General features: G+C 42.8%; 1 protein-coding gene across 1 annotated transcript in view; it reads left to right on the forward strand.

Annotated features, from left to right (window-relative positions):
• Window positions 1–16,613, forward strand: part of NT5DC1 (5'-nucleotidase domain containing 1) — a 125,402-nt gene extending 108,789 nt beyond the window's left edge. The window contains exons 12-13 of the mRNA XM_056856213.1: window positions 10,137–10,305; window positions 16,485–16,613. Of these exons, the coding sequence (XP_056712191.1) occupies window positions 10,137–10,305; window positions 16,485–16,600 (285 nt within the window). The 3' untranslated portion in view covers window positions 16,601–16,613. The remainder of the gene's footprint in view (window positions 1–10,136; window positions 10,306–16,484) is intronic.
• Window positions 16,614–26,142: the final 9,529 nt, after the last annotated feature.

Raw genomic sequence — 26,142 nt, forward strand, 5'->3', positions numbered from 1 at the left:
TATCAGAAAGCTTACTCCAAACATTGTCTGGATCCCGGGAACTGGAATTTTTTGGGGGAAATAAACGTGGACACAGATGAGAGAGTGTACCTGAGAACCACATAACCTCAAAAGCTGGATGCAATTCTAGGATTTGCTAGACAGTGCCTGAATGTCAGCAGGCAAGTCTACTGAAACCAGTATTGCTAGCCCACCACTACCTCGGCCCTTGCTAATGAATTTAATTGCAGGAACTACATGTGAACGGAATCCATGAAGAAATATAGAACTGGATTCCGTGATCCAAGTTTCCTGGATACATATGATGCCAAATTTTTGTAAATATATGGGAAAAGCTGAATTGTGAAATTTGTTACTTCATCCCATGGTGTTCCATGAGAGGATTTTTATCTGTCAATCTGCTTTCTCCTCTATATCTAATATCCTGACGCTGTATGGTAAGGCTATCGTTTTGATCTTTTTCTTGGTAATATCTGACTGATGTGGTCTCAGGAGCCATTGTAGTGGGCGTGAGTGGAATCGAGCCCATGAGACGATCGCTATGCAAGCTACCATTAAGCCCATGAGTCTCGCTAGGGACATGAGTTTGGTAGTCTTTAGTTTGGCAGTGTTTGAAGCCAAGGTTATTATTTTTACCATCCTCTCTCTGGGTAGGGATAATGAATTTGTTTTGGAATTGATCTTGGCTCCTAGGTGAGTGATGGTCTGGGAGGGCTGTAGAGAGCTTTTGTGGATATTTATTAGGTACCCATGCTGTTGGAGTACCTGAACAACTCTGGTTGTGTGAGAGTGTGATATCTGTAGAGTTGGGGCACAGATCAGGATGTCATCCAGGTAAGGATGTACCTGGACTCCCTCCTGCCTGAGGGCCACTATTACGGAGATGAGGGTCTTGGTGAAGACCCTCGGGGCGGACGTCAGGCCAAATGGAAGGGCCTTGAATTGGTAGTGTTGTTGTCCGTATGCAAAGTGCAGGAAACGTCTGTGGGAGGGAGGGATAGGGATGTGGAGGTATGCCTCTGTGAGGTCCACAGCAGTCATAAAGGTGCCAGGGAGGAGGGATTCCACGATTGATTTGACCGTTTCCATTCGGAAATGTCTGTGGATCATTCTTTTGTTGAAATATTTCAGATCCAAGATTGTTCTCCAGTCCCCATTCTTCTTTGGGACGGTGAAGAAAATAAACTCCCTGGCACCTTTGCTGGCTGGGAACCTGTCCAATGGCCCTGATATGTGACAGATGTTGAATGGCCGCTAGGGTTCTGCTGTGTTTGTCCTTCCTGTAAGAGGTGGGGGAACGGAGGAAGTGATCTAAGGGTTGGGATACAAATTCCAGAAGGTATCCCTGTGTTATAATTTTGAAGACCCATTTGTCCGGATTAAACTGAGCCCACCTTGCGGTGAACTGTTGGAGTCTCCCGCCTACGTGGCTGGCATCACTGTGTGTTATTCTTTGTGAATCTATCTGGTTTGTCTGATCTTGGTTGTGATCCTTGTGGTCTTTGGAATCTGCCTCCCCTATGAAAGGGACGGGGGTTGCCCCACGATCCCCGGGAGGAACCCCATGAGCCTCTCCTAAAGTCCTGTCTAAACTTGGCGAGATCTTAAAGGCACGAAAGGAAGGATAAGAAGTTGTCCGCTGATCCTTTTTGATTTGCATTGGGAGCACCTGTTTTTTGTCTTTGGTCTCTACCAAAATGCTATCTAGTTTCTCCCCGAAGAGCCTGCCTTCTTTTATCGGTTGTTTTGGCTTTGAAATCAGCCAGCCAGGCCCTCAGCCAAAGAGCTCTCCTGAGGGAGGTAACCAAGGACATGGACCTTGCCACGAATGACATGGTGTCAAGCGAGGCATCAGCCATCAGAGTGGTGGCATTAAGGACTCTTTCAAGGCCTCCTATGACTCTAAGGTTGTCCTCCGGGACTAATTGCATGATCTTTTTAATCCAAAGATATGAAGCCCTGGTGAAGATAGAAGTGGTAGCGCTGGCTTGTATGGCTAGGGCCGATGCTTCATGAGCCTTTCTGGCCAAGAAGTCTGACTTTTTATCCAGCTGATCCCGTAGGGATCCTACCCCATCCTCTGGCACCAGACCTGGGGACTGCAGGTCAAGCACTGGGGCATCAACCAGGGGAACTATTAGCATGATCAAAGCATGTGGAGCGAGAGTGTAAAGTTTTTTAACATTCTGAGGAACCTGTCTGTTGGAGGAGGGATTTTCCCACTCCTCTCTGACTGCTCTGATGAAAAATTCTGGAAATGGGACCAGATTAGTGTGGGACTGGGGTCTAGGAAAACATTCCTTGACCCCTTGTTTCAATTTTGACTTAGGTTCCTCAGATAGGTTAGTATCCTCATTCAAGTCGAGGGCTAATATGGCCTTAGACAATAAGGACTGGTAGTCCTCCCCAGAGTACAGCCTGTTATGCTGTTCTGTGGTTTGGGTAGGCTCCTCGTCTGAATCAAATTCGCCCTCCTCTTTTTCTTCCTCTTCATAATCCATAGAAGAGGTAAGTGATTTTGAATCATCTTTCTGTACTTCGTCTGCTTCCCCCAATTTGGCCTTCAGAGCAGCTTTTGTGGGCCATGATCCAGTTACGATGACACCTGAGGTGCTAGGATAAAACTGCTCCTCTGTTACATTAACCATATTTAAGGGGGGGCATCCAGAGGGGGGGCAAACGCGTCTGGAAAGATTGAAACGCCTGCCATTGGCGTTGAAGAGCGCAATTGATCAGCTCGTCGGCATTCTGCCAAGAAATAAAATGGCCGCCTGCCGCCATTTGGAAAGGGGAGGGGGGGTTGCCAACTCCCGGTGGGAAGGGGCCGGCTACCGCAGTATTACCTGTTCCCGTCTGATGAAAGGCTGCCGCCTCCGAGTTCGCCTGAGCGCTGGGGACAAAGATCGGGACATTAGGAGAAGAGTCGGGCGTGCTCTGTCCGGCGCTGGCTTTAGTGCTGCGTCTCTTTCTTTTCCCGCTCTGGTGCTGCGGCGCAGACTTTCGCGCCTTTTTTACCTTATGCAGCACGGGACAATTCCTTAGGCGGGAGCTCGACCGGCTGAAAGGTACCCCCTAATGGTCCACCTTCACGGCCGTTAGGGGAGCCGGGAGCCTTTGAGGTGGTCTGAACCAGCCCACTCTGAAAATCCTTCTCAGAGAGAAGGTCATCCTCCCTAATACTAATTGTAGTATTACTCGTCTAAAACAGAGGGAGAAGAACACAGGGAGAAGAACACACAAGGAGGGTCAGGGAGGTTGGCGAGGTAAGGAAGTATTAGGAAGGTAAGATTACAGTACAAACTCACGATAGAGAAGGTGAAAAGGCGAAAAAAGGGCTACTCTAGCTGTTCCTATCTAACCTTTGGGACAGAGCTGTGTGGAGGTGCCTGCTCTACCCGAAGAGGCAGGACAGAAACTGGCTTCCTGCAGGCTGTTTTCCCGCCAAGGGAGACAGGAAGTCAAAGTTTTGGTCCTGCCTACCCGGATGGAGAGGAAAACAACCACAGCTCAGGATGCCCTTCGCCTCAGTGGAGAATGAGGAACGATAATGGACAAATACTCCTCAGTGCATTACGGTTGCATTTGAAGTGTTAGAGAAAGGTTCTTGTATAAGGGACATATCAAAATATTCAAATTAATCCCAAATGTATTGTTTGTGATTATGTAGGGATGTTGCAACTTTAACAGCAAAACCTATTTTTAAGAAAGAAGGAATTATATAAAAACTTCTTCAGAGAGCCCAAATTCACATGCTTTCTCGTTAACATGGTGATGAGTAGATAAAATGATGTGCTGTACAGCAGAATCGAACCATCCAGTCAGCTTCTAGGACTTCTTGTCTCTTGCAAAGGACTTCTTGTCTCTGTTGCCATGCAGGAACTCCTAGTACTAGTTCAGCAGCAGGTACCAGCTTTGCATGAGGGTTGGGGAAGGGGGCCGGAGGAAGAAAACATTAATGGCAGAAGGCTGTGCAGGGGATGAGTTGGGAAGGAAATTGTGTCCAGAAGAAACCCTTAGTATGACATCTTACAGTTGAAGGAATAGCCACCTTTTTTGTATATGGAGGCCATTTTAAGAAGAGGTTCAAAGGTTGGGTTTGGATCTCTCAGCGACCTCCTGATGTGCATGGCTGGTATGTCCTACAGACACAACTTTCTCTCCTTCAGTATGTTTCCAGGTGGACCTCAGAGGGTAATTTTGGCTCAAAGTCTTCCAAACCACTGCTCTAGTGCCAGAGCACTAGAAGAGGAGCTCCACCCTGCTTTCACTACTGATGTCGAATGAGATCGGTTTGGGGAAGAAAGGGGATAAAATTGTGATCTTGCACTAATCCAGCCAATATTACTGAGCATCTACATAAAATCCTCAGAACAGTCCAGCAAATATAGTTGTTTGCATATCCTTTGTGCCTTAGAAGGGAACTTGTGCAGTGTCCCACGTCAGGCCCATATAACATGAGCATAGGAGATGCATCACCAACACTTGCTAGATTTTGCCCTCTGACCTCTTTCTGGAAGTGATTAAGAAGCTTTAGCTCAGCCAGGCATCATCTCTGCTTCAGCAAGAGACCTGTGTTGAATTACTGTGTTCATCCTCAGTGACAGCAAGCCAGCAGAGGAGAAGTCAATTGGGTTGATTAAAGGATTCTGAACAAAGTGGGCCTATAGTAGGTCAGTTACATTATTTCAGGCTCCTTTTCCTGGGGGAAATACCCATAACATCCAAATCCCTGCAACGGAATACACCAATTAACAAAGCTGTTTCAAAGGGATATCCTTCTGACTTCGTTGCAATGATTTAGGCTATTTCAAAGTTATCCCATTCTACTTCATCTGTTTAATTTTAAGAGATTAACAGTACAGTCCCAGGCAGAGTTACACCCTTCTAAACCCATTGACTTCAAGACACTTAGCATGGTGTAACTCTGATTAGGAGTGCACTGTAGGAGTGGGGGGAAGAACGCATTTTTCCTTGAATAAAGTCAGCCTGTGTGAATATTAGACAGAGCCAGTTGCTGTCATATTTCATTATTGTGGTCCTAATGTTGCTGTTGTATTACACAACCAAGCTGTGTGTATACTGTATAACTTGCAGACTGGGCTGTCTGCTGCCCTCTGCCCCTTCTTCAGGGCTGCACCACAGGGGCTCTTGGACGCTGGCACGGCCACCTGCCGAGGTACCTACCTGCACCAGCGTCTTGGGGGGCGTGCCTGGGGGCGGAGCTGCCTCTAGGCAGCTTCCTAACCCGTTTTGTGCTTAAAATGCTCCATTTTGCAGATACATCTTCAAAATCCAGGGTGCAGCCTCGTGGAACCCCATGGGAAGATTAATATATATACATATATATAAATTTTTTTGGTTTGCTTGCTGGTGGAAGCAGCACAGCTCTGTCGCCTCCGGCCACTATGGAACCCCACCCCACCCCAGTCAGGATTGAACAGTGAGATCCTATCCTCCAATATGCCTTCTTAATTATGATTATAAAGTTTTAACATCTATATTTACAAACAGAGTAAAGAATATAGTTAGCAAATATATTATGCCAGATGAAGCCGGCTTTATATCCAGTAGAAGGGTCACGACAAACATAAGGAAGATGTTGATTCAGTACACGAAGGCCTCCAAATCTAAAATGTTTTTTTCTCTTCTTAGATGTCAAAAAGGCCTTTGACAGGGTCAAGCATAAATATTGTCAAAGGCTTTCACGGTCAGAGTTAATTGGTTCTTGTAGGTTATCTGGGCTGTGTGACTGTGGTCTTGGTATTTTCTTTCCTGACGTTTCGCCAGCAGCTGTGGCCGGCATCTTCAGAGGAGTAACACTGAAGGACAGTGTCTCTCAGTGTCAAGTGTGTAGGAAGAGTAATATATAGTCAGAAGGGGGTTGGGTTTGAGCTGAGTCATTGTCCTGCAAAGTATTAAAGGTAATGTGCAAATCATTGTCCCGTAAGAATCAAGATAATGTGCTAATGAGGGTGTGGTATGTTAATGTGGAACCATTGTATCCTGAAGTGATCTGTTAACATGTGGAATCCAAGACTAATCCGCATGGCTATTGTGAACTGTAGGCTATTCAACATCGAGAAGACAGAGACATTGCTCTTTAATACTGATATGGAAAGTTTCTTTCCACAAAGCTGGTTAAGAAGAACCAAAGTTACAAAATGTTCTGTAACTTACCTGGGAATCAAGTTAAACAAGAATAATGAAAACCTAGTTGATAATAACTTTAAACCTATTATAACAGATATTAAAAATAAACTAGCTCTCTGGAAAACTTTTGCTATATCATATGTCAGATTAAGGCCATAAAAATTACACTAAAATTATTATACTATTTCAAATCTACCAATTATTATTCCAGATAAAATTATTAAGAAATGGGAACCCATTTCTTAATAAAGGAAATACACCACAGCTTGCTCTTCAGCCCAATCAGGTTTGCTTGCGCCCCTTTCCACCAGTGGGGACTTTTTAAACGTGGCACTCTAAAATCAATGTGGGGAAGTCTCTGAGGGAATTGTTGGAATTTAAGCACCAAACCATTGATTTAAAGAAAATTCAGTCTCTTCAAACTACGTCTAGTGTGAGTAGGCTCCTGTTAACCTTTGAACATCCAGTAAAAAAGCTCTTGATATCTAAAGGTATTCATCCAGTGCGAGTCTTTAACAACCTGTTGGGATCCCCCCTCATTATCCACAGGATCTCTAGGATAAACAACACAGTATCCCCTCTTCAGCATACTTCGGGTCAGCCTGACAGGGGATCAGCAAAAGATTTAATCAGCTGGGAAGATTGCCCAGCAATCCGTTTATCAACACAACCAAGGACTTTTACATCTGCCTATTCCATCGAGGAGGACTTAATCCATTCTGTCAAAGCCCTCCCTGATTCGGAACAACTGGCCATCAGTGACAGCACAGCTGAGGTCCCCATTTTTGGAGCTGAGTGGTACAGAAATCCTTTCCCCTTCCACCTCTCCAGCCCCTATTGCATTAAAAGAAAATAGCTCTGGTCAGGTTTTGCCAGGCTGCCAATCTTCACAAAATCAGTATGGCAATACTAAACCACACAAAACTCACTCTATTAGGGCTGAGCACGATAATCCTGTGAAAGTAGTCCCTTTAAATAATATAAAAATTCTTAAGGCCACAGATGGAGAGTTCTTCGATTGTTATCTGGAGGAGCATGAGCTTGGTCGGTCTGACCTCCAAATAAAGAGCTCAGCCCATAATCCTCTCCATCTCACCACTGCGGTACCTACCAGCGGTAATGATTTTCTGCATTTTTCTACCAGGCTGCACTTTCCTGGACACCAACAGGATATTAGATATAGAGGAGAAAGCAGATTGACAGATAAAAATCCTCTCATGGAACACCATGGGATGAAGTAACAAATTTCACAATTCAGCTTTTCCCATATATTTACAAAAATTTGGCATCATATGTATCCAGGAAACTTGGATCACGGAATCCAGTTCTATATTTCTTCATGGATTCCGTTCACATGTAGTTCCTGCAATTAAATTCATTAGCAAGGGCCGAGGTAGTGGTGGGCTACTGGTTTCAGTAGACTTGCCTGCTGACATTCAGGCACTGTCTAGCAAATCCTAGAATTGCATCCAGCTTTTGAGGTTATGTGGTTCTCAGGTACACTCTCTCATCTGTGTCCACGTTTATTTCCCCCCAAAAAATTCCAGTTCCCGGGATCCAGACAATGTTTGGCGTAAGCTTTCTGATACCTTGGAAGCCCTTGATCTCCAATATCCAAAATTCCATGTTCTACTCAGTGGAGACTTCAATGCAAGAATAGGTGCGGGCTTGCTTGGGCCCTTGGAAAGTCCTACTAATCAGGCCATCCTGCAAGCAAGTCAACTAGATCAAAGGTCTCATTATATATTAATCAATAAGGCAGGAATAAGACTTTCAGAATTGTTTTCTGTCCAATCAACTATATAGCCTACACAGCACCAACTCTGACCACTCCTACGGGATATATACTTATTGTCGTGGGGCGCCAGCACAGTAGATTACATCCTGGTTTCTTCTTCTCTTCTGCCGAATATTTGTTACTTTGAGATAGGTGATAGGACAGAAAGCGATCACTGCCCACTCAGGCTAACCTTAAGCGTTTCGGTAAACTTACTCCCTAGTATTCCAATGCACACCATTGAAGGTGTGACTCAGGGAAAAGGAGAATTAGATGGTCCTCATAACTACAAAGAAATGCAGCTCAGATCTTGAAGAGGAGTGCTCCGTGGTCAATGTGTCAATTAATCTTATTGAGTGACTCTGACCCAGTCAAACAATATGAATGATTAGTAAAACATCTTAGACCACACCTGGTCTAAGCCATTAGCCCCAAGTGCCACCACCATCAAAGGGCTGGTTTGATCAGGAATGCTGACAACCCAGGAATATAATCCACAGTGGGTAGCCGTGTTAGTCTGTCTGCAGTAGTAGAAAAGGGCAAGAGTCCAGTAGCACCTTAAAGACTAACAAAAATATTTTCTGGTAGGGTAGGAGCTTTCATACCCTACCAGAAAATATTTTTGTTAGTCTTTAAGGTGCTACTGGACTCTTGCCCTTTTCTACTAACCCAGGAATAGTTTAACAGAGCATTCCTGAGAGGAATGCCTGCGCCGGGCTTAGGAGGTAACCCAGCGGTGTTGCCTCCTAAGGAGGTTTCGGCACCACCAAAACCTCTGCCTGGCGCCAAAAACCCGTGCAACCCTCATAGGCTTGCATGGGAGATACACCACCTAAAAGGTGACATATCTTGCAGGGGGGAAAAGGGGGCGTTCCCGAGCCGAAACGGCTCAGGAGTATAGTTGGTTAGCCCACTATACTTTGCACCAAGGCAAAATTTTTTAGAGACAATTCTGGCCAATCTGGTCCAATGTACTGTGATGGAGAAAGTCTTATTTCTCCTTGCAGATACGGAGCCAGTAATCTCTTATAAAGTTACCATCTTTGCTTTAGCCAGGTTGGCCCAAAGTACTAACACAGAACAGAACGGTACTGTGATGGAGAAAGCCTTATTTCTCCTTGCAGATGCGGAGCCAGTAATCTCTTATAAAGTTACCATCTTTGCTAGGACACCAAGTTCTGAGTGGTTTCGATGTTTATTTTATGATATTTAAATTCTAGATTCTTGAATGTCAAACTTAACAATGTTGTTTGTTCAGTTTTAAGATAAGTTCTGGAGGTGACACATCCCACAAGTTTTAATTTTATCAATGAATTATGTGTATATAAATATAAAATATTTAACTCTTGTAACGGCCTTTGGCCATATGCAATAAACTGAACCTGTGCTATAGATTTCCCTATCTCAGTCAAGGTTATCTTATTAAGTTACACTGCTGTGTTAACAAAGGACAATTGGAATATTATTTCAGATATGCTAACAGCTGCAAGAATTGTCTTTGAGTGCCACTGGAAATCAGATTCAAGCCCCACGGTTGATGAGTGGATTTTGAAATGTAAGGAAACATTTCTCCTTACCAAACTGACAAATTTAAAGAGAGGTCATGATGTGTCTCAGCTGCAAAGAATTTGGCAATCCTTTCCTGCAAGAACTATGTGATATAAATGAGTTGGTCTATGTAAAGAGAATAATTAATGCTAATAAAGTTCTTTGCAAGTTTTCAAACTCAATTCTTGTGACAATCTTTTTTCCATTCCTAATTTATAAAATAAAACAGGAAACATTGACTGGGACAATTTAAAATCTAAGCTGAATTACTAATTGTCCTAAAAGCTTAATAAAAACAAAAACAAACAAAATACAATAGACTGCATTAAATGATGTTTTTACCACATTGGATTTCTGAAAACTAAAGAATTACTCCCTACAGGGTTTATTTCTTGTTTTGCAGTTCATTTGACTCTCTTGGGGACAAAGGTCTATGGACTCCTGGAGTGAAATATTACACACTTTGAAACTAGTTGTGGCCTAAAGCCTGCAGTAACATGAAGGTCTTCTCTAAGCATGTCTGAGCATGCATTTCCCATTATATGTATGTGAAGCTGCCTCCAGCATTGTGGTTGTTGGGGTCCCATTCATGCAGGAATCCCACATATGTATTAAAGCACATCCGGAGCATGTGTTTATATTTATATTATTTATGTTTCAGGGACATCATCCAAAATCTCTTTATGCCATTTCTAAACAATGGGGTTCTTTCTTTGTGGATACAGTTTCAGCAGCAGAAGATGCAGCAGAAACCTTAGTCAAAACATGGTCTTGCAAATGTGTTAGTGCTTATAGTACCATCACCATTCCAAGTATTGAATCAATAGCAGGTAAGAACGAATAATCTAGAGTATAAGAATATCAGTGTTTCCAGAATAATAACAATGTATTAAAATACTGTTTTATATATATATTTCTACCCTTTACTGGAGGCATTTGATTCATACACATACAGTAATGTTGCCCAGCCTCTCCCTGGGTCTTTTATGGGTGTGGTACTTCTGCTATAGAGCCAGAATTTCCAGTATTGACTCAGATTTAATTCGTCATGTATTGGGTTCTCTGAACTGGGGAAATTTTATTCAGTTGGAAGCAGGATAGGTTTCTCTGTTGACAGTTTGGGAGAAAAAGTGATGACTATATTGAAGAGAGTTTCGTGATCATTTTTATTTATTTTATTCATGATTTAGCCCTGACCTGGATGGCCCAGGCTAGCCTGATCTCGTCAGATCTCAGAAGTTAAGCAGGGTCAGCCCTGGTTAGTACTTGGATAGGAGACCACCAAGAAATACCAGGGTTGCTGTGCAGAGGAAGGCACTGGCAAACCACCTCTGTTAGTCTCTTGCCTTGAAAGCCCTACTGGGTTGCCATAAGCCAGCTGCAATTTGATGACACTTTATACACACACATATATTCATTATTTATTTAAATTACATTCTGCTTTTCTGTTCTCATCAGGGCCTCCAAGGTGCCTAACATAATAAAAACATAATTATTTTTACATATTGGTTTGAAATATTTTAATCATAAGATATCCAAAAGCTGGTTACAATACAAAAAGTTAAATACTGCAACATGGTAAAATACTGGAAAAACTACATATATACTGCTGAAGAAGAATTGAAATGGGTACTGCAAAAATAATAGGCTATTACCTGAGAGAGAAACAAAGTTTGAATTTAGGAGATTATCATGTCACCGAGTCATTCCACAAGGATCTTCAAAAGTCCAGCTTGAACCATCAGCCTCTCTAAGTGTGTAAGTGTGTGTTAAGTGTCATCAAGTCACTTCCGACTCATGGCGACCCTCCTCCAAATGTCCTATCAATAACAGCCTTATTCACTTGCAAACTGAGGGTTGTGGCTTCCTTTATAGAGTTGATCCATCTCATGTTGTGTCATGTTTTCCTGCTGCCTTCAACTTTTCCTAGCATTCTTGTATTTTCCAGTGAGTCTTGTCTTCTCATAATGTGATCAAAGTATGATAGCCTCAGTTTAGTCATTTTAGAACCCACTTATTTGTCCTTTTGACGGTACATGATATCCATAAAACTCTCCTCAGACACAACATTTCAAAGGAATCTACTTCCTGTCAGCTTTCTTCATTGTCCAACTTTCACACCCATCTTCAGTGGTCCCCTGTACTTATGGGTGTTGCAGGCCCATGCAAGTGCCACTGGTCAATGCTTGTGCATCCCCAGACCACCTCAGTCCACTTAGCAGAGAAAACAGAGTTTTTATTTAAATTTTTTATAGTCCACATTTCTCACAGATTGCCTAAAACCCTCTAGGATAGCCCCATAAAGCTGGGCCCAATAAGGCAGCTTCCATGTGGATGTTGAAGTCCTCCAATACTAAAGAACCAAGGGGACCTCAGCACCAAATCCACAGATATGTCCACCTGCTCAGGCGGAGAGATTGTTAGCTAGTGGGGTGGATGGTACACCGTAGATTCCCCACTCTTGTGTCTAGCTCTGTATATATACTCTCAGAATTAGTACTCTACTTAGCAGGTATCTTGGAGAGGAAAATGTAACTCACGCAGTTGATGTTTGCTGTCAGTTTTTCCATGTACTGATTATCTTGCAACTGGATTGCCATCATAACTACTTATCATTAAAAATGGTTAAAAATATACAGAAATGAGTGCTGGTTAGTCAAACTTTCAAGGAAACGACTCATCAGATAATTATAATTTAATCCAAACAAGAGACCTACTTCAGAAATGTAATGCTTATCTCCAAATCCTTCCTGAGATATTCTTAGAACATCAAAGAATATTAAAGCAAACTAATCTCTATAATCTCTACAAGTGGGAAGAGTCTTTGCAAACAGTAATGGCCAAGAAAAAAAATATTCTAGAATCTTCAAATGCCCCAGTGGATTGACCAGTAATACACAGTCATTTTTCCTCCTGATTTACAAGTACACTGTCACCTGAAAGATGAGAAAAATAACAATAGCAACAATTAAGCTGTTTTATTTGAGGTGACATTGTGTTGGCCAATGGGGGGGGTACAAAAACTCCAAACAAGGTTATTGAACCAAAAAAGTGTCACCATCCATTTTTGTGGCCATCACTATGTTCAGGGTGTCAGGCCCTACCTCTCGGCCTTAGCCTGACACTGCTCCTCACAGGCTCTTGCTCCGAGCAGGCCAGGGTTTGGCTCGGAGTCAAAGCCCTGGTCATGTGCTCCTGGTTCTCATGCCTTTGTACAGTACCTGCGTTCTATGCTCAGTATGGCATGCCTATCCTGTTTAACACAATCACCCCAGCTGCATAGCCATGTTATGTCTATACCTACCCTGAGAAAGCTTATCATGGATTGTAGCTGCCTGTGTACTTTGCCCTATCCATATTTGAAGTCTGCACTGCATTTTAACCATGTACCCTTGCCTTGATTCCTCATTAGTAGCCTTCTTACTTTGGCTAACTTTTGCTCCTAATAAAGTCTAAACTGATTCAGAGCCTTTGCCTGATGGTTTTGGCTTGAAGAATGTTAAGGACAAGTCTCTGAGTCTGACACAGGGCAGTGAATTCCACAGTTTAATCACTTGTTGAGTAAAGAAGTTCAAAACAGGTCATATCTTTCAAAATTTGTTTTATTTCCATTTTCCAAGCAAGCACACAACAGTCTCTAGTATTGTGAACGTCTGCTGTTTGAACTTACCCCTATGGCCCTAACTGATGGAACCACAAATATTGTTTCAATGTCAGCACATTTGACCTTGTGGTACATGTGGGTGCAAGATGCATTAACCTTTGCTGGTGCAGTCACCTGGCAGACATCACTGCTAAGTGGGACCAGTATGGAATCTATAGTTTGTGTAGTTGACTTCCCACATAAAGATACTTATCTGTTAAAGGGCAGTTCTTGGACATTTCTTGGTTATGTAGTTATACAGTTCTGTGCAGAGGAGCATTCTTATTTAATTTTTTTTTAAACAGTGAGTTGCATCCAAATAATTTTTACAGGACAAGTTCACAGACCACATCTCTCACTTTTCTTCCTTCCTGGTTCACAGTTCATTGGAAAATAGAAGAATACTTTCCTCCCCATGCAGAACAAAGAATCTTCACTGTGGCATTTAAACCATCGAATCACTCTGTGAATTCAGGCATGCAGCACAGTCCTCAGAATAATAAAAAGCAAGATCAGAAACATGTTGATCTGATCTCAGGGTTCCCCCCCCCCCAATAGTGACCTTCAGTATTGAGCCTTCCAAGCAGGAGATCAGATGTCTCCCATCTCAAAACAAAACTTCTGAAACTCCATAGTCAGCAAAAATATAACATTCCTCCTCGGAGCTGTAGGGGAGGGGATCAGCTGTGGCAGCAGACTCTTACTAAAAATAGCGGAGAGAGAAGGGTAGTGAGACATTCAGTGTGATGTTTTCTTTCTAGTAAGGTGTGTCAAATGCACACCAAGACGTGAAGTTTTTTAAAGCATTAGTGAAAGAAATGACTATGCAAATATAGGTTTCAGATCCTTTTTGGACAGTAATTCTTTCCTCTCCTCTACTTTATCCCTACAACAATCCAGTGAGGTATATAAACCTGAGAGAGTGTGACTGGCCCAAGAGTGAGCTACATGGGCGAGTGGGGGATTGAACCTAGGTCTATCAAGTGCTAATCTGACATTCTAAGACTACATCACACTTGCTCCCTGGTTGCTTCCTTCCAGATTTTCTACAAATTCTATTTCTTTAAGGATGAACCCACTGTAGTATTGCACAATTATGATAGATGAATCTCCTTTAACATTGCAAATCATAAAATTCTCAAATGCCTGAATAGTGATACCAGATATTTAGCTACTTGCACTGGACTTCTGTACATCTCACTGCTGCCGTGACCAGATGCAGAACATTGTAAACAGTTTTTTTCAGCATGACCAAGGAGAACAAGCCCATGCTGACACTGCTCCTAAAGGTACATACAGTGTACTAGCATTGTCTTGCCTGCTTTGCTTTGCTTTGCAGAACTGAGACAGGCTGAGAACATTGGTGACTGGGGCGGGGTAGGTTCAGAACCCTGCAAAATGTTGCATGAAGATGTGCTTCTGTGATAGTACCCAGTTACTATTTGCGATTTTCTATCATTCCAGGAAATCACAGTAATAGCAGAAGATAGCCTGAGTGAGTGAAGCCTGGAAAATACAGGGCAAACTTTGAGAAAGTCTGATGGGCCACAGTTAAAGATCAAAAAGTGCTAGCAATAATAAGCTATGGGAATAAAGGTGTACAGCAGAACATGTACAGAGTAGGGCTGTAACTTTAGCGCTATTCTATTTAGGAAAGGACCATTGCACAAACACTAGTGGGGTTTATGTTGTGGTTTTTGAATCGCTTGTATTTTTGCTTTCATTATGACATTTTCATATTGTGGTTGCATGATTTTATTATACCATTTGGTGAGCCACTTCGTGTTGATCTCTGGAGAGGCAGCACATAAATTCTCTAAATAAATAATGTTGTTGCACATGTCATTGTACTAATACAATTGGTATCACTAAGCATTTAACACGATCAAATTGCATTGTATAAATGCATGCTAAACAATCTGTTGTATAAATACATTTAACATTTGTTAAAATGTTTTGCTGTATGTGTAATGTACATCAGTTACAGTGTGCCTCAAGTGACTTCACTTTGCGTCTCTGACCCCTTCCTTAAAGCTTTCTCTCCTATTGGTGGTCTTGGTGCTATGCATTGCGCAAGTAGACGTACCTGTCTAGAAACAATGAAGTATACTTTGTACACTAGTTGATTTTAAGAAAACACTTCGTGGGCACCCCATTCTTGAGGTTGGGGGTTTAGGAGGCCCGCAGGGCCTTATGCCAGCGCAAAAGGCACTTGCGCCGTCCAAAGAGGCCTGGACGCCGTCGCCCACCACCCCGTTCCTTGCCCTCTCCCTTCTATTTTCCATGGCTGCGCACACCGAGCCCAAACCCCTTAGGAGTCCTCCCGGCTGTGTCATTGCTTCACCTCTTCCCGCCCCAGCGCAGTGTCTGAAACCGGAGGAATGGACTGTTAGTGTAATCACAATTATGCTCACAGAACTGAACTACTTAATATGAAATCTTACAGAGTCAAGCATGTTTGTGTGTGCTTGTGTGTAAAATGCCTATCAACCTATAAAAAGATGAGCAAAAGCCGAGATGAAGCTGTCTCTCTAACTGAACTAGTAAATCTTATGGAAAGGGAAAGTGTGACCTATTAAAGCTGGGCTTTTTGCAATGCACTTACATTCCTGTGAAATCAATGGGAGCGGTCCAGCACATACTGGCTTGGAATCAGAATGGGGATAAATGAAACAAAACAGTACAATCCTTTTTGCACTTAATTGTGATGTGTATCTATTCCTGCAGGAATGCAATGTTGTTGAATACTCTTAACTCTGTAGTTGTAACCATGCCTAGTCATATCACATAAAGGAATTTCAGAAAGTTTCCTACAGTGCCAGCAGAATTATGTTGTGAAGGTTTTTGTTGTTGTTTGTTCTTTGCCACATTTTCCAATTTTGTATACTACTTCCCGTCTATAGTATTATGAGCAGAGAAATGACAAGGGCATGAATACAGGAAGCATCCTGTTGCTTTTTTTTTTTTTTCACAAGATGACAACAGAATGTACAAAGTGAAAGCAGTATTATGTTCCTTTGATGTTCCAGTATGCCTAATCCTTTACCATTCCTAAATGGTAGCTCATCCTGTACCTTCTTCACATGTGACAAAATGCATTTATAATTCTCGCATTTTAAAATACTTCGATGCCTTTTATTTTAAATACTGTTGAGCATCCTGAATAGGATAAGTCAAAGTATCAATATCACATCCAAGTACATAAGCCTTGTACACCATATATGTAATTACGTGGTCTGATTGCATGCTTGCAGTAAGCGCCAGAGATAAAGAGCTTAAGGAAGAAAATTCTTCCTAGCTTACTTTTCTTTAACCATGTCACGTGAACCGAGAAACTAATCAAAACATGGTACATTTGTTTTTCAGATTTACCTCTGGATTATAGATTCACCAGATTTTCTTCAAAAAACTCAATCACTGCTGGCTACTTCCCCAAGCCTCCAAGATCTTTATCCATTCATCAACCAATGGCTACCAAATAGATTGTCTCTAAAGAAAATATTTTTTGTTGCTTTTATTGCTTGAATGAATTGTGCTGGATGCTAATTGAGAATCAAACATTGCTACAAACAAAAGGATCTGCAAGAAAGACTTTTTGTTTTCCTTGTTTTTTTATAGCATGAATCTCACAGATAATAATTAATATTTGTTTTCCCACTTTGCTTCTTGAGGGTTTGCTGCAATTTTTCCTCCAGTTCATTGTATAAATACTTCAACAGTGTTAGCTCAATTCATACATTGCTGGAATGTCAAATCCCTTTCCTGTGGTGGGGAAGCAAGCATGTATCCTGGTGTTCCTCCACATACCTTAAGTAATCTGTAACACAAGGATTTTACACATCGAGTCATTTACATGATTCACCCCCCCCTTAAAAATGAAAAGTAAGATTGCATGCGTAAGGCCACTGCATATACAACTTGAGGTGAATGGTGAATGGGAAAGGGTTTGCCTTCTTTACAACAGGCAGGGGCTCAGTGGACCAATCATGGACTGAGCTAGTTTTACAACTGGTTAACATTCAGTGTTCTGATGTTTAGTCCCATTCATTGAAATGACAGTTCAATTCTTTTAGCCTTAGAAAGTTGATTAGAAAAACATACTAGAGTACACCTATTTTAAAACACCATTAAAAAATCCATCCTGACAGATTTTGCCAAATAAACCCCAAACATACAACAAAGGACTTGATTGTTCTTATACCTCACCTTCTCCTAATCTATAATCCAATCTCACTGCCTGCTCCAAAAGGACTTGTATGAATCACCTCTGAACAACCCTCAACATAAATCTCCCCCCCCCAAAAAAAACTTCTCATTCTTTGTTTTTGCAGGACCCTGAACCATTTTTTTTAATACAATGGTGGTGGTAGTAGGGGGGAATAATGACTTGGTTTGAATCCAAAGACTAAATAAATAAGGGTTCTAAGATTGTAAAGTAGTTAAAAATGAAAACTGTTCACAGGAACCAGATCTCTTTCTAGAATTGTATGGGTGCAAAATCCTATTTATACTTACTTGGGAGCAAATCCCATAACATTAGGGCATATTTTTGGGTAAGCAGGCATAAGATTTGGCTATAAGCCACTACGTATGTTCATGTGCCATTTTTACAGCTAAAGAAATGGTGATAGGCCAGATTGCAAACAACCTGTATTGTATGCGGTCTTTTCCCTAAGAAAAGACAATGTGATGTGATAGTGAAAAACTGAAATCTATGCATTTGGTTGCATACACTTGAAATGAGTTTGAAGTATTTCAGTTTGCCTTGGCATGCACATCAGTATGAATATCAAAATAAATATTTATTCGCAAGCAGCTCTGGATTCTCTTACTTAAACCTTAATAAGATTAAACATTTTCTTCTAAAGCCCAAGGAATTAAGTTCTTCATCATGGAGTGAGGCCAAAACGATTGTGTTATTTAATTTCATTCATGATCTGCTGGCCACAGGTCACTTTTTGAACTACAGCCTCTAAAAGCAGTGGCACACTATCCTCCAGTGCGAGGCCCTTCTGAGGTTAGAGAGAAGCAGGTTTTGAGGCTTGATGTTTGCTGAAGTTGTTAAATGAGTATGTTGAAGCCCATCCTCTATTCTCAGCATGACCGCTTTTTGGAAACTTTAACAGAATCCCAAGAATAGGCTGCCTTGATAAAACTTCCCTAAAATATTCTCAAGGATGTTGTTTCCTTTCCTCTCTCCCCGCCCCCACTCCCAAGAAAACAAGATCATTTTCCTTCAGTAGGGAAGCACACAGGATTTACTAGGCATTATTCCAAAAGCTCATACCCTTCCAGAAATTTTGTTAGTCTTTAAGGTATTACTGGACTCTTGCTCTTTTCTACTGCTTCAAACAGACAACAGCCTATTCCTGAGCTTGGGGGCCGAATGGGCTTAGGAGGCACTGTGACCACTACACCGGCATCCGTGCTACTTGCGCTGGGCAAACTGGCATAGACGCCAGCAGTGCCACTTGTGCCAGCCCCCCAGAACTACTGCAGCTCCCCTGAGCTCAGCCTGGGTGATATCTCCATGCATAAGGCAAAGTGCAGGACATGCAAGCTTAGTTTCGCTCACAGTCAATTACAAAGCAGCATGTCCAGAGGCAAGGCTTCAAATACTTCCTGCTTCCTTGGGGCTCTTTCTGAGCAGAAGAAAAGCTTTTTGAAACCGAGGCTTGGATTTCTCCCCCCACCCTTCTTTTCAGATTGCTCCGTTTTTTGTTTTTTGTTCTTAAAATGCTTTTTTATGCAGCAATTGGGTTTGGGGGGAGGGAACTTTTCTCTCACTACAGCCGATTACAAAGCAGCATTTCAAGGGGCAGGGATTCAAATACTTCCTGATTTGAGCTTGGAGACTGCTGGTCCATAGACTCCCAACAGGAAAGTGAGGGTCCAGCAAGCAATGAACCTTGGGTAAAAAAAAACTCCAACCAGAGGAACAGGGCTGGCAACAAGGTCATCTCTAATGGTGGGGAAACTCATGTATAACTCCAAGGAAAACCGAGACAGATGGGGGGTGAATGTAAATGAAAGTACCCATGTATAAATGACCTGTGTTTCTAGTTCTTTTGGCTGTTACATTTTGCTTTCAAGTGTGTGGTCAATGTGGTGTATCCTATCACATCGTTCCACTGACACCAATTTATTTGCAGAATTTAGATTACACAATCCAGTTTTTCATAACTATTTGGATTGCTTGGCCACATAATTTTTTGAACATATTGTTACAGTAATCTTAAGGACCTTACTTTTATGGAATGGAAATTTTACATCAGAACACAGAATTCAATCTTGATTGAACACAATTCAATCTTGAACAGGCTAAATTCACTTTTAAAAGAAATAGGTTTAGTGTTTGTTGGTTTTTAATACCTCAGTGGCAGTAGCTCTGACAATGCAGATTGTGTGGGGGAGACCTTCCCTTTGTCCAAAAAAGTGAAGAAGAACCTGCCATTGAATTGCAACCAACTCAAGGCAACCCCTCCCATGAGGCATTCCTGGCATGAGAGGAGCAGAGGTGGTTTGCCATTGTCATCCTCCATGTATCAACCCCAGTCTTTCTTGGAGATCTGTCCAAGTACTGCTTAGCTCCCAAACTCTGACAAGTGTGGGTTAAACTGGCTGCTCCACACAAGGGACCCCCCCCTCAAAAAAATGAGCAATCAGTAGTATCAAAGCTGCCCAGACAAACCATTTGCTCAGTAGTCTCATGGGATGTTTCACTTTTACGCTAAAACATATGATAGAGTTCTGTGGCAGTCTGGCCAGGATACAGTGGGTGTGTTATAGCACTTCCTTGACAAGAACTGCAAGACCACAGAGACTTTTTGAAAAACAATCTGAACAGATGTTATAGTTCTTGCAAAATCTGAAGCTCTCAGTGCTATGACAAAAGCATTTTCCACAGAACTATGCTGAATGCCTTGCTGCTTATCCTTGCTCAAGGTCAAACATAGGTTCCTCAACAAGTGAGTTGCACATATTGGTCATCGTTGAGTAGACAGAAACCATTCTAACCACTTCTAAATGCTTTTATGGTTTAGGTTGCTTGGCAAATTGAAGGGTAGAACACCCAAAAGGGCCACAGCACAAATGGGACCTCTAAGCAGTCATCTCCTGAGTTCAAATTGTTCTCAGCTAGTCAACATTTGAGATTTAATGCTCAATGCTACATTGTTCATTAAGTCAAAATTGTGTTTTGGTGAGATAAGAAAAGGGAGTGGCTTATGTTAAGGAAATATCTTCATTGAGATATTTAGGAATGGTACTTTGTTTTAGTTCTGACATGGATAGCCCAGGCTAGCTGGATACTGTCAGATCTTGGAAGCTAAGCAGGGTCAGCCCTGGTTTGTAGTTGGATGGGAGACCACTAAGGAATTCCAGGGTTGCTCTGCAGAGGCAGGCACTGGCAAACCACCTCTGAATGTCTCTTGCCGTGGAAACCCTATGGGGTTGCCATAAGTCAGTCGCAACTTGACGGCAAAAAAAAATGTTTAAAACCCCACCAAAAACAGAGGGTTGTGCAATTTTAAAGGCAAAACGAGCATGAAAGGCCCAGAGGAGCTTTCACCTCTCTACAATAACAAACAGCAAAACTACATACAACACTTAATACATGATCCCAACAGAAACTGGCTACAGGAACTCAATTCTAAAGTGGGGCCAGGGCCCAGTGGGGATCAGGACTGCAATGTGAGGAGAGGATTCATTCAGTACAAGCATTCAGTTCACATGCAGTGCCCCAATAGGACATACAGTACCCCTGGGGCTTTTTGGGTCAGGAAAAGGTTGTGGGAGAAGGCGGGACTCCCCACCCATGTCATGATCCCAATCCAAATTAGACCCCCCCCCCCCCGTGGCACTTCCGAACTGAGTTCCCACAGCAACTCACAACTGCAATATGGCTGCCAGTCCTTACTGTACCCATGTCAAATGTAATATGTCGTTTGGGCCAGGCTGAGATGTGAAACAGTATACACTGCTGGGTCTGTCCACATGTCAAAAGAACAGCTTTGTCAATTTTTCCCCAAAAAAATCCAACTTCTGCAAGAAATCAACGTATAAGATTATTTGAGATAGTATTCCGAAGATTTTGTTCACTCTGGTCCTAACCATCCATTACACTATCCTTGTGTCCTTTCTGGGTCCTTATGATCAAATTTGCACTATGAGTTCCATGTTCAGAACTCAGTTTCCAAATGTGCAGGATCCAGTTTGGATTGGGATCATGGCACGTGGGGAGAGGGTTTCCCCCACCCCCCTGCACCATATCCTTGATATGAAATGGACTATTTGCTTCATTAGGGAAACCTCATGTACTGTTTCCCCAAGGGCAAAAGCACCTTCTGGGGCCATTCCAGATGCTCTTCTCTTTGCTCACCATGGTCTTCCTGATGTACATTGCCCCCCAAATACCTGGAAACAGGGCTCCAAGCACAGAAATCAGAGGGGATGTCTGACCAGGCTGGTGGTCTCTTGTGTTACCTGGAGAACTGGCAGATGTAGCAGATTGGGCAGGGGCCGAGGCTCCACGCTCCACTGGTGTGCAAAGAATACTTGCAACTGTGGCACACAACTTAATTGGAAATAATGAAGGATGGAAGGGACACCCTGTTTGGGGGGCCATAGAACTGGATCCCTTGACACAATCTTCTTGAAACCTGGGGGTTATTCTGTGGAAAGGCACCAGGAGCTGTGGAGCACTATCTTTAAAAACAGCCACTTCAGCCCCCTGGATAGATTCCCCATAGGGTATAATGGAGCCAAATAATACTGGATTTTCAAATAAAACCCAGATCTTAATACCCTACCAATATTTGGAACACAAAAAAACCCGGACTACTGATATATATTTTTGTTTCAATATATCCATATCTGGGGAAAAAACTTTTTCTTTCTTCCTTCCTTCCTTCCTTCCTTCCTTCCTTCCTTCCTTCCTTCCTTCCTTCCTTCCTTCCTTCCTTCCTTTCTTTCTTTCTTTCTTTCTTTCTTTCTTTCTCACCGTTAGCTGCAGGGGAATATAAACTGAGTCCAGGACCCCACAGCAATGTGTAGTTTGGTCCAGAGTTTCTAGGGCTTGGATTGGCACATCCACCACTGGGCCACTGGTGGCCCCTTTAAATTAAATGGCCAGTCTACTCCTGGACATTTGATTAACCACTGGCTTGTACATTCACAAGGGAGGCTGTTTTCACCCTCTTCTCTGAAGGCTATGAATTCCTGGAACAAGCCCCACCCGGATTGCAAACAGAGGTGCTCTGGTTACTGAATGATGCACCATATTCTATCCAAACAGAAAACAGGAGATCAAGGGAAAGAATTTTCGCCTAGAGCCGAATTTATACATGCTGGGGTTCTTGTTTCTTTTGTCTGGAGGATCATTCAGGTATCCACCCACCATCACCTGCCATCTGAAGTGGTACATCCTACAGGATTACTGCCTCCGTTAAGGAAATTGGTTGGGAGAATGTGCATCAGACCCATCTGTGATACACTGCCTAGATTTGGAAGAAAGGGAGCAGTGAAGAGAGTAGTGAAGCTATCTTTGTCTCCTTCTCAGGCCTGGGAGATGTAAAAGGTGGAAGAGAAAGGCAAGTAAGAGAACCAAGTTGTGGTTCTCAACCAAGGTGATAACTCGAGTCAGACCTGTCAGCAGCACCTCTTAGTTGACCCACAGCTGATGCTTATATAGAGAACATGATTTATAAGAACAAGAACATGGTACACCAGGAAGTCACCGCAGAGCCTGTTTCCTGTTCAATATCATGGAATGAGCAATGCTGACAAAGACTCAGCATTTCATTATGAGCTTTATGATCACTGTCCTTGAGCCAGTTGTTGAAACATTTTTCTTTGGAAGTGGGGTTAGGTATTCTGCCAGCGCTTACTAACTCTTTTCACCTTCCTCAATTTACCGAGCTTGCTGATGTGGCAGTTTACTCTTGCCTGCAAAAATATGCTGTGATATTTCTCTCCATCTGACTGACGGTTGGCCTCAGGCTAGACTTTGCTGAGACAGAGAGGAGCAGGAAGGGGAGAGAGAGCCAAAAAAAGAAGAAGGAGGGGGGACATAGAATACTGGGTTAAATTTCACCAAGGAGAGGTCTCAAGGAAGACAACAATGGGCTTTTCTGGCACTTGCTATTACTTCTGTTTATAATAGAGTGATAATAAGTTGCAGGGAATACTATGAGTTTGAGGAATAAATGTGGTGGTAAAAGCATGCAGGATTTGGGAGTTGATGCTAAAGCACAACTAATCCATGTTGAACAATGTACCAAAAAGTGACAGAGAGTATGCAAAACAGTAAGGCAATATTAATTCCATTTATAGATATATAAATGGAGATGGTAATTTTAGGGAGAATAAATAATGAGCCAACCGTTGTGATTTTGTGTGTGTGTGTAGGCTGATTATGATGTGAGACTTCAAAAACATACTCTGCCAAGATTTACATTTGTATCTACTATAGCTACTCAACATTTGTATCTCACTCTTCATTCATATGCTTAGAGCAGCATATGTAGAATTATCCCAGAAAACAACCGTTGTAGGTAAATTAAGCTGAGAGATCATGTCTTGCACAAGATTCATGGTTGTGTAAGGATTAAAATGCAGACTCCCCAGTCAAGTTCAATACTTCATCGGTTGCATCACAGGAGTTCCAGAATATCTCAAGTAGGCCAGAGTCCCCATGCCTGAAGGCCAGTACCACGTTGGAGAGAAAGGATTAGGTGGGCATTGTGCAGAACATGGCACTAATTTGTTTGTTTATTTATTTACTTCATTTATACACAATGGAGACTAAAACTTACATAGTTCTCATCTGCTCTATTTTATCCTCACAACATCCATGTGAGGTAGGCTAAGCTGACTGTGTGTGATTAGCCCAAGGTCACACTTCTATAGCAGAGTGGGGATTTCAACCTGGTTCTCTCTGATGGGAGGCATTATTATAAGCATACTCAGCAAATGGCAAGAGATCCACCTAATCATCTTGATGGTAGTTTACATAGCAACACAAATAACATTGTAGTACTGAGTTGACACGTTCAGTCTGACCATTGGTCTGGGGATGATAGGTACTGGATAACCCTTGTTCCATCCCCACCAACTCAAGAAAAGATTTCCAAAATTTTGCTACGAATTGTGGGCCCCGATCTGAAATCACCTTGTGCAGAAAACTGTGATATTTGAAGACATGTGATACAAACATTCGAGTGAGTTTTTGAGAAGTGGGAAGTGCCGTGCAAGGAACCAATTGAACCTGTTTAGAAAAAAGGTCTGTGACCACCCATAGTACCATCTTCCCCCGGCTGGGAGGAAGATTTGTGACAAAACCCATGGCAATAACTTCCCAAGGAGTCGAAGGTGTTTCCAAAGGTTTCAAAAGTCCAGGTGGCTTCCCCACCACCCTTTTGGCTGTAGCGCAAGTGGGGCAACTGCGAATAAAGGAATCCAAGTCCGTTCTCATCCCTGGCCACCAGAACTGCCTGCGCAAAAGATGCAGGGTTTTAACAAAACCAAAACGCCCCGCCACCTTGGAACCATGGCCCCGATCCATCACCTCCCTCCGAAGAGAAACAGGAACATACAGTTTATTTTCTTTAAACCAGAACTTCCCCTGCGGAGTCATTTTGTCAGGCAGACTATTTGGGGCTCCCTCTGCCTGGCAGGCTTGAGTCAAGGAAGTTTTAAATGAGTCCGGCAGCCCTTCCAAGGGAGGGGACTCTCGTGCTTTGGAGCGAGTAAGAATGGTCAGGCCAGGCAAAATCCCCCGCTGCTCGGGAGTAAATACCGAGTCTGTAGGATGATCCACCTTGCTCTGATACTGGGGGAGTCGAGAAAGTGCATATGCCAACTGATTCTTCTTGCCGGGCACATGCTGGTAAGTTTTTGAATAAATCAAAATGTCATCTAAATACACAATCACCCCTTTGAATAGTAAGTCATGTAACACCTCGTTAATCATTTGCAGGAAGACACTAGGAGCCCCACTAAGACCGAAGGGCATGACCAGGTATTCAAACATTCCAAAGCAACTAGAGAAAGCCATTTTCCATTCATCTCCCTTCCGTATTCTAATAAGCCTCGACCAGGTCCAATTTGGTAAAAGAGTGACCTTCCTTCAGTTGGCTGAGAAGATCTGTAATCAATGGAAGGGGGTAGGCATTAGTCTGGGTGACTGCATTGAGTCTGTGAAAATCAATACATAAGCGAAGATCTCCTATTTTCTTATGCACAAAAAAGGAGGGAGGGAGCAAGGAGCTGAGGAGGGTCAGATGAACCCGCGGGCTATATTTTTGTCCAAAAATTCCCATAACACCGACTTCTCCTTTGGACTCATGGGATAAACCTTCCCCTTCGGTAGTTTGCCCTCCCCCACCAGCTCAATGGCACAGTCTGTCTTTCGGTGGGGAGGTAGAACATCACACTCTTTCTCGTTAAACACATCTGCAAACTGGGCATACTCTCCAGGTAGTTGGGGGAATATAGGATCCCAATTCCTCGAAGCCATGGCTGCACACTCCCGGATGGCCACCTCTCTCCAGTGGTGGTCACACTGCAGCTGGGCGAAGGCAATAGTCCGGGCCACCCAATCTATGGTGGGACAGTGTCCTTGTAACCAATTTGCTCCAAGTATCACCGGGTACTGGATGCTTGGAACGATGGTGAAATGGTGAAATGTTCCCAATGAGTTCCAACTCCCAGGGCCACTCTGCCCGTGCGTTGGCTAACTGGACCCCCCATAAAGTCACTGCCATCCATTTGAGTGAAGTGGATGGCTTGGGGCAAGCTCACTGCTTTCACTTTTAAACCGTTAAATTGATCAAAGTTCATGCGCACCCCGAGTCGACTAAAGCCACCATTGAAATTTTGGGGGGTGGGGCCTGGGACTTTGTAAAATAACGTCCAAAAATAAAGTCTCTCCCATATCGCTCACCATCACTGGAGCTCCCCACTCTTTATCAGAAGTGGTTGGCTGCGGAGCCCCAGTTACAGCAGACCTGGGACGTTTTTTGGC

This window comes from Euleptes europaea, chromosome 10 (genome assembly GCF_029931775.1).
Source record: "Euleptes europaea isolate rEulEur1 chromosome 10, rEulEur1.hap1, whole genome shotgun sequence".
NCBI classification, from domain to species: domain Eukaryota; kingdom Metazoa; phylum Chordata; class Lepidosauria; order Squamata; family Sphaerodactylidae; genus Euleptes; species Euleptes europaea.